At 45.2% G+C, this 9,721-nt stretch overlaps 1 protein-coding gene across 1 annotated transcript; it reads left to right on the forward strand.

Moving 5' to 3' along the window:
* Nucleotides 1-800: 800 nt before the first annotated feature.
* PGAM1 (phosphoglycerate mutase 1) lies at nt 801-8,203 on the forward strand. The gene is made up of 4 exons (XM_063102133.1): nt 801-1,156; nt 4,813-5,087; nt 5,778-5,958; nt 7,048-8,203. Exons 1-4 carry the CDS (start codon nt 1,018-1,020, stop codon nt 7,215-7,217), a joined length of 765 nt encoding a protein of 254 aa, XP_062958203.1. The 5' UTR covers nt 801-1,017; the 3' UTR covers nt 7,218-8,203.
* The last annotated feature ends 1,518 nt before the right edge of the window (nt 8,204-9,721 follow it).

Below are 9,721 nucleotides of genomic sequence, written 5' to 3' on the forward strand. Positions count from 1 at the left end.
TGTTTGAAGCGGCCTAGAGTTTGCCTCATTGTTGGAGATCCAGGAAGGATTTTGAAAGTGTGAGAGACAGTGGACAGACGGGATAACCAGCCTGTGTTAGGTGAAGAGCAGGGCTTTGGGGCTGGCCCGTGGCTCACTCGGGAGAGTGCGGTACTGATAACACCAAGGCCCCGGGTTCGGATCCTACATAGGGATGGCCGGTTAGCTCACTGGCTGAGCGTGGTGCTGACAACACCAAGCCAAGGGTTAAGATCCCCTTACCGGTCGTCTTTAAAAAAAAAAAAAAAAAAAAAAAAAAGAGCCGGGCTTTGGAATCACCAGAGTCAGAGTCAGTTTCCTCCTCTGTAAATCAGAGTAAAAAAATCAGTGTTCTGCTGAAATGAGATAGCAATAGTTACGACTACTATTTACCGAGCCCTTCCAGGTAGATAGGTAGCAGTTAAGTATTTATTGTGCCCATTTTACAGATGAGGCTGAGCGAGATTTCGCGACCCGCCCAAAGATAAAGCAAATAAACTGGAAGACCGAAGATTCGAACGCAGGTGTGCGAATCACTGCGTAAGGATGGGACCGTGACCCGGCGGAGCTAAAGAGCGGCTCAAGAGATCGGGCCATTTCATTGCGCCCAGTGGCTTACGAATGACAGCAACAGGAGAGCGCGGCGGCTTGGGGCAGAGTGGCAGTCCCCGCGCCGGGGCGGCCTCCCACAGTGCCCGCGCCTTCGCGTGCTTACGTGCGCTCCGTGACGGCCGCGGCGGACGCGAGGCCGGGGGTGGAGAACGCATGCGCCCTGGCGCCCCGGAACGCGCCCCCTCCCCTCGGCGGCCGCAGCACCGGATCGGGGCGCATGCTCGCGGCTGGCGGGCGGAGGGCGGTCCCGAGAGAGTGGAAAGATTTGGGAGAGAAAGTGCGCGGGAGCGAGCGTGGGACACGAGCGCGCAGGCGCGGCCGGGGGGCGGGTTGCGACTTCTGAATATCGGCGAAGCCCAGTCGGCGCCGCATCCGCATCCCGCCGCCATGGCCGCCTACAAGCTAGTGCTGATCCGGCACGGCGAGAGTGCCTGGAACCTGGAGAACCGCTTCAGCGGCTGGTACGACGCCGACCTGAGCCCAGCGGGCCACGAGGAGGCGAAGCGCGGCGGGCAGGCGCTGCGAGGTACGGAGCGGGCCGGGGCGCGCTGCGGGCGGGGCTGCCAAGGTCCCGGGTGTCCGAGTCCGCTTGGCTAGCATCCGCACCTCCCCGGAGAGCGCCGACTCCTCCGGCAGCGTCTCTCCAGCAGTTTAGTTGGCAGGTGGGAAAATGGGCGCAGAGTGGGGAGTCGACTTGCTCAAGGTCACCTAGTGCCGCGTGAGGGACCGCACCAGCAAGAGGACCCGGCACGGTCGTCTCACAGTCCTTTGCCCTCAAGACACCGCCTTGCGAAATTCTAACAATTCGGGGACGGGTTGCCCCGGATGGAGCCACAGTGGCGGCCAGGCCTTTTTAGGGTCCCCTCCCCAGGGCCAGTAGCCTTAAGTACTGGAGCTCCTGGAGGAGAATGTCCGTGCCTTACAGGAGCTGTAACTGAGCCTCCTTAATAGCGGCTGCGGAACCTAGCGAAGCGGCAGGCCACACGCTCGCTCGTCCCGTGCAGTGGAGGAAGGGAGGCTGCGCTGGGGGCCTAACTGGCCTCTAGACATCAAGAAAGCCACGTGCTTGAGTAGGGCTTTGCTGTTCAGCAGCGTTCCACAAATACTGTGTCTAAAACGCGTGTAATTGAGTGAATGAATGAAGGATTTGAGTTGATCCTCTCTACAATCCCATAAAGTAGGCATTTTATTCTACTCCTCCCGTCCCTCCCAGGTCCCCTCTTATAGTTAGGAAAAGTGACGATCGGAAGATGACTGGGCCAAGGTCATCTTATTCCGAGTCTAGTGTCCTTGCCCCAGTTCTGGTTGGAGTAACAGGTAGGTGAGAGGAACTGGTAGAGCGCTGGGCAAAGGAGCAAGTAAGTGGCAGTGAGATAACGCTCGCCTATCCGGGCTTGCCCCCTGCTTCAGTCTGCTCTCTGTGATTTTTGGCATGCCAATAAGGAAGCATCCCCTTCTGCCAACAATTCAGAGTCCCTGGACCGAAAAGGTGCTTCCATTGATGATTAGGACAGGTCCTGCCCTGCTCCCCTCTAACTTCTGGACAAAGCAGCAGCCATTCTAAAGGGTCAGTGATGCCTGGTCGAGGTGGCACAGGTTTTTGGTCCCAGGTCGCTCTACCTAGCTTCTTGCCTTCACTGTACATCCTTCTGAAACGAAGCAAAGCTTGGGAAAGTCTGGGAAATGTAATTCAGATGCGGGAGAGGATGTGGTGAATGCTTTGGGATGGCTCAGTGTGACCGCATACCATTTAGGAGAGGCCAGGAAAGGGAAAGTGCCGGTAAAGGAGGCCATTTTCTTTAGCTCTCTGGCAGGAAGAACTGTATGAATCTGTGGCGGTTTGCTGATGACTATAGCCCAGGACAAAGCAGATTGGCTATGTCTTCTGTCTAAGACTGATCAAATGGTTAACTTTGTAATTTCTGTAAAATAAAAGACCCTATTTCAGTTTTAAAGTAAATGTTGGTAGCATTAATTTTTTTTTTTTTTTTTTTTTTTTTGGCGCCTGGCCAGTATGGGGATCCAAATCTTTGACCTTGATGTTATCAGCACCACACTGTAACCAAGTAGGCTAATCGGCCACCCTCCTAGCATTAAATTTAAAAAATCAGATTTAAAGTTTTATATATTATGAGCATCACAGATGCTTACATTAAAGAACAAAAGACTAAAAGCAAAAACTCTGAATGAAGACCATTATGAATAATCTAATAATATAAAAGATCTAAGATATGTATATTAAATGCATCAGTGCTTTAGGTGATAGTAGGGTTTGTACTCTTGAGGAGGAAGCTAGTGAGAACTGAGTTTCCCATGTAACCTATTGCAGAGAAAGGGAGGGGTCTCCTGGTGAAGGACAGAGTCCACACCACACAGTCCACCCCTACCCCTGGGAGTGCCCCTAGGCCATACTTTAGTTTAATGGCCAAGTTAAAGGAAGAGGCTTTATGATTTGATCCTTAAGTGTTCTCTGTTCAGAGTCATAAGGGGAACTGCTTTTCTCCTTGAAGACCAATTTGTACATCCAAAATGAGATACTCCATTGCGAGTGGAATTAATTGCAGTGAAACAACCTGTAGCTCTTCAGCCTGGGTGCTGAGGCTTATTTACAGGTATTCACTTCCTAATGACTCAGCCGTTTGTTTGGGAGCCATTCCTCTCCTGACTGTCAGGGAGGTGACAATAACTGAGTCCACTAGGACTTGTCCTGAGGTTCAATGATGAGATCTGTCTGGTGGTGGGTTGCCCTGATGATTAATCCTCCCTTCCCCCATTGATATAGTTATTATTGGCCTCTTTCTCAGTTGAATGACTGGCAGGAAAATTCAGTTCACATTTTATTAATTACTGTTGCTAATCTCAGTAGGAAGCAATATCCAGGAAAGTTTGTGCGGAATTTTGAAGAGGGCCTTGTGGCCTCCTGGAGGAAACAGGACTGTTTTCCTGGCCCACTACATAAGGAAAGGGTTCTCTTCCCATTAAGGTGGGAGGGGGAGTAATCTTTCATGAAACATGAAATAAGACTGAATTGTTGTAACCTATTGGTTGGGCCAAGATAGTCTTGATTACTACCCCTGCCACAATAACTACTGTGTATGGAGGAGAGGTTCCTTTATAAATGAATCAGGAATGGCAGGTTAGCTTACTTGGGAGAGTGTGGTGCTGACAACACCAAGTCAAGGGTTAAGATCCCCTTACCAGTTATCTTTAAAAATAAATAAGTAAATCAGACTGTGCTCAGCCTTTGCTCTTTCTTCAGTGAGTTGCTTTTCCTAAACTTGGTTTAACACTTGACTTAGGTAGGTATACTCTTCTGAGGGTACCTGGGAATAGGCTGGCACTTTGACTGCAGTGAAGAGAAGCCATGGATTAAGAGCTTGTGATGTGATTTCCACACTCCATAGTGAAAGTATAATTTCATGCAATAAACTGAAGTTTATTAGCATCCTCTAAGACCTCTTGCTGTATCCTGATGGGACTTCAAAATCCTATTTTCCCTAGACAGGAGTTCTAGTAAATATTTATCAGAAGTGACAATTCTAATTAAAATACAAACACTAGGGTTCTTAGGGGTTAGGAAAATGGGGGTAGCTAGAGATGGTGGCTAACAGCTGGATTTGGAGTCACACAGCATGGGTTTTAATCTCTTACATAATAGTTCTGACCTTGGATAATGTGCTTAACTCTTCTAGTCTTTATTTTCCTCATCTGGTAAAACGGGTTGTAAGGATTGTATCGTTACGGGATTGTTGTGACGACTAAATAAAACATCTATGGTACTTAGTCCAGTGCTTGACGGATGGTAAGCCCTCTACAAATGTTAGCTATTATTATTTAGGAAGAGATTCCAAGATTTTAGGATTCTTTTATCTAAAGAATTGAAGCAGAAATAAATTTTTAAAATGTGCTTAAGTACAACATTCTGGAGGTTAGGATAAGCAGCACAGATCTCAGGTTAGTTGGTTGACAGTAGATTTAGGCCTTGGGTTAAATGAATTATTGGGGAACCACTATGAGGTGTATCTGTAACATAAACATTGTATTTCTTGCAAGGATATACAAAATAAGATATTTAGCCAAATAATTTTCATTTGAACTACTTGTAGAAAAAATTTATATGTAAGAAAATTCAGGCTTAGAGTAGACCTGTTTAGTTTATTACTTTGAACTTCTAATTTCCAGATGCTGGCTATGAGTTTGATATCTGCTTCACCTCAGTGCAGAAGAGAGCAATCCGGACCCTCTGGACAGTGCTGGATGCTATTGACCAGATGTGGCTGCCAGTAGTGAGGACTTGGCGCCTTAATGAGCGGCACTATGGGGGTCTAACTGGCCTCAATAAGGCAGAAACTGCTGCCAAGCATGGTGAGGCCCAAGTAAAGATCTGGAGGCGCTCCTATGATGTCCCACCACCTCCGATGGAGCCTGACCATCCCTTCTACAGCAATATCAGTAAGGTATGGACAAACTGAAGTTTGCTCACTCTACCCAGAATCAGGGGATTAGAATCTGGGCCTCACTCTTTTTCTGTTGCTTTTATTAGTATCTGTCTAATTTCTCAGAGTTTTTAATTTGTGATAGAGCAGTTAATTGTAATCTTTTCTTCTCCAAGGAATGACCTTCACTCGTTAAAAGATTTAGTGTTGATAGTTTATATTGTTTATCTAAGAAGAATTTCTATTTCTGCTATTATATCTCTATTGCTATGTTTATAAAACCCATCCATGGCCTCAGGGCCTTCCTAACTGCAAATTAAAGTGAATTGAGAAGAGCCTTGTTGCTTAAATTTTTTTCTTTTCTTTTTTAAAAAGATGACCGGTAAGGGGATCTTAACCCTTGACTTGGTGTTGTCAGCACCACGCTCTCCCAAGTGAGCCACGGGCCGGCCCCTGCTTTTTTTTCTTTTTTAAGTTATATTTCTTTTGAACAGTAAATCTTGCCAATAGTAGGTAATGGTAGAAGTGGCAGGATAATAATTATCTCCTTTCCCAAGCTCTCAACTGCATTCTAGACCCTGGTGAGAGACCTTAATCTATCACTTAATCCCTTTGGAGATGAGGAATGGGCAGACTTAATACTTTGTGAAGCCATTTAATAGATGCAACTGCTAATAATTGGTGAACTTAGATTTTTTTGTTGTTGTTTAGGATCGCAGGTATGCAGACCTCACTGAAGATCAGCTACCATCCTGTGAGAGTCTGAAGGACACTATTGCCAGAGCTCTGCCCTTTTGGAATGAAGAAATAGTTCCCCAGATCAAGGAGGGGAAACGGGTACTGATTGCAGCCCATGGCAACAGCCTTCGGGGCATTGTCAAACATCTGGAGGGTATGTACATTTTTTAAAGGGGCCCTCAAGGAGGGATAAAACAGAATTGCTAATAATCAGGGACTTATTTAGTACAAAGGAATTTTTAAGTAAAGGCCTGGACATATCAATAGCCTTACAGACAGCATAGACACTTAGTAGAAAAACACCCTCCTCTACCCTTGTTTCTCAAAGCGTGGTCTTCAGGGCAGTGACAGCTGGACCCCCTAGGAGCTTGTTATACATGCAGAACTCCATACTTATAATGTAAGGTCCCACTCCAGACCTGATTCAGAATTGCCATCTGTCCCCCAGGTGATTTGATACACATTAAAATTTGAGATGCCCACCTCTGCACTAGGATTGCCAATTGAATCTGCTGATAAAATCTTCCTTAGTCACAGCCTAGAACAACTTCACACAAATCTGAATTTGTATCTTAAATTATTTCACCCCTGAGGGCCTAGAGGCCCAAACATGCTGATTTTTTGGCAGACTGGATGGACTATCTAAAATGTGTGAGATGCATATATAGTCCTGCTTTATTGTGGGCTTCTAGATCCCACTTTGGTAGAGATACTCGTGGTATAGGTATATAACTTTCTCTGTTTTTGGTGGCTGGCTGGTAAGAGGGATCAACCCCTGGACCTGGGTGTTATCAGCACCACACTCTAACCAATTGCGCTAACCGGCCACCTTTCTGAAGTTTGTTGGTAGCCCATCTTAGAATCTTTTTTCTTTTAATTAACAATAATCATGCTTTGGATAAACCTCATTGGCTGTAATACTGCCACTGTGCAAAGCTCATCATATAATCTTGTATACCCTTTCATGCTTTTCAGTTTAGTGGCTAAGAAATAAGTATTGGGGGTCATTCCTTGGGTGATGGTTCTACCATTGTACAGATCAGAACTACTATTACAAAGATCAGAAAGGGTGTCTTGAGGTTGGCCGGTTAACTCAGTTGGTTAGAATACAGCCTCATAACACCAAGGTCTTGGGTTCAGATCCCCATATTGGCCTGGTGCAAGAAAAAAAAGGAAAGGAAAGGGTGTCTTGAGGTGATGTGGATTTTTATCTTGTGTGGATGACCATGGTGGGTGTTTTCAGGTCTCTCTGAGGAGGCTATCATGGAGCTGAACCTGCCAACTGGTATTCCCATTGTCTATGAATTAGACAAGAACTTGAAGCCCATCAAGCCTATGCAGTTCCTGGGGGATGAAGAGACCGTGCGTAAAGCCATGGAAGCTGTGGCTGCCCAGGGCAAGGCCAAGAAGTGAAGGCGAGGAGGCAGACTACTGTGGAGAACACCCTCCAAGGAACACCCTCCCTGCCCATTCTATTCCTCTGCCCCTTTCCCCTGCATATATCACACTGACCACATCTGTAGGGCCCCTAATTTGTAGCTGCAGATGGGGAGTTGGTGGCTCTCCTTTTCATTTTAGCCATTTTGTCTCCTGCACCCATTCCTTTTATAGAGTCTATTCAGGATAGCACCTCTGGGGCATGGGTTCTCAGTCTAAGCCGAGGGGAGGCTCCTCTTATCCAAGAGCATTGAGGTAGTAACTTGTGTTTCTGCTACTGCTTTGTTTACTAAGATGTGCCTGAGTAGGGGATAGGGAGGAACTATGGTAAGGCATGACCAGTGAGGAGAAGCAAGGAGTCTATTTGTGTTCCCGGGAGCCAGTCCTGTACTCTTCTGTAGTCAGGTCACTGTCTTGGGGGGCTCTAGTCATTCCCATGGAAGACAAATATAATGTGCATAGTGATTTTTAAAAAAGTTGTTTCCTCCCTGACCCCAGAGGAGCTGGTTACAGAAGGTTAGCATCAATCCTAAATTAAGTTTATGTGTTGCATTTACTTTTACACACGTGCTCGCTTCGGCAGCACATATACTTTTACACACAACAAATATATATATATAAAAATAAAAATAATACAAAATAAAAACCCTTCTGGGGTTTCTAGTGGCGGTTGAAATAGTCCCACATGTTGTCATCAGAAGATAAGCCATTACACCAGTATGGGATAAGCTCTTCAACTTCTAAGGGGTAGGAGTGCATCCTGCTATGTGTTTTAGAATCCCTTCCCTGCCTAGTTTGTGGCAGTGAAATGCCTCTTGTTCATGTCCAAGTGTGTCTTTCACTGTATCTGATTTCTGAATCATGTTCCAGTTGCTTGGTCCTGCCACATGGGTCCAGTATTCATTTTGAGCATAACTGTACTAAAACTTTTTTCCAGTGTAATAAAGGAGTGATGTGCAATATTTTCATATGTGATGTTCATTACCTCTTGTCTGAGGAAACCTTAGCATTCAAATTGAGATATCTCTTATTAACCAAGTCTTTGTGTTACAGATTGAGTTTTAGGGCAACCAGTCACAACTTTATACAGTCTGGTCGAAAACCACCTATCTCACTAGGTTTTTCACCTCAGCCTGGAGAACTGAGGTAGGGGGTGGGCAGGTCTTCCTGGCTGAGCACTCCATCATGTTGCCTCTCTACAGCTCTTGCTCAGTGGTGCTGTTTACTGAATATACCTTGATTGGAAAGTCAAATCTGAAACTCCATTATCCCCTCTTCAGAGTAAGTAAAGCCTTTGCCAGATTTACTTTTAACCCTTTTCTATTAGTAATTTATAAACTTGGATTCACACATTTCATTTTACCCCCTAAAATTTTAACCCTGCCTGTCAACTAATTAACATCCTCAGAAATTATACATAACTTCAAAAAATAACTTAGTGGAGTGGAGTGTAATTACATTATAGACACAATTGGGAAGGTGCATTGCTCACATGTGCCTTCTCTCTAAGGCCTTTGAAAAGATCACTGGAATATGAAAAAGCCCATAAAGCAAGAACAAACATAGGTGCCTTTTCCTTCTAGTAGGAGCAAGTAACACTCTACGTCTATTAAGCTTATGAAGCGCCTCTGTGTCAGCCATTGGGTGAAGGACATTACATATATTATCTATAATCTTGACAAGAACCTGTGAAAGGGCTGGTAACCCCAGTTTATGGGAGAGGAAACAGGCCAAAAAATGTATGGAGGGACATGCCAAACAGTACACTACTCAGTATTGGAGCTGAGGTGAAGGACATCAGTTCAACTAAATCAAGGTCCTTATTCTAAAATTTATTTTTCTTCCAAATTTTATTTTATATTGTCAATATACAATGTGGTTGATTATTGTGGCCCATTACTGAAACCTCCCTCCCTCCCTCCCACTCCCCCCTCCCACTCCCCCCTCCCACTCCCCCCTCCCTCCCAACAATGTCCTTCCTGTTTGCTTGTCGTATCAACTTCAAGGAATTGTAATTGTTGTGTCTTCCCCCCACCCCCCGTTGTTTGTGTATTTATTTATTTTTAGCTCACACCAATAAGTGAGAACATGTGATATTTCTCTTTCTGTGCCTGACTCATTTCACTTAATATAATTCTCTCAAGGTCCATCCATGTTGTTGCAAATGGCAGTATTTCATTCGTTCTTATAGCTGAGTAGTAAGTATTCCATTGTGTAGATATACCACATTTTCCATATCCACTCATCTGGTGATGGACATTTGGGCTGGTTCCAACTCTTGGCTATTTTAAAGAGTGCTGCGATGAATATTGGGGAACAAGTATCCCTTTGACTTGATGATTTCAATTCCTCTGGGTATATTCCCAGCAGTGGGATAGCTGGGTCATATGGTAGATCTATCTGCAATTGTTTGAAGAACCTCCATACCATACTTATTCTAAAATTTAAATTCTTGCTTTTCAAGTTTAGTTTTTCATTTG

Source organism: Cynocephalus volans, chromosome 7 (assembly GCF_027409185.1).
Source record: "Cynocephalus volans isolate mCynVol1 chromosome 7, mCynVol1.pri, whole genome shotgun sequence".
Lineage (NCBI taxonomy): Eukaryota > Metazoa > Chordata > Mammalia > Dermoptera > Cynocephalidae > Cynocephalus > Cynocephalus volans.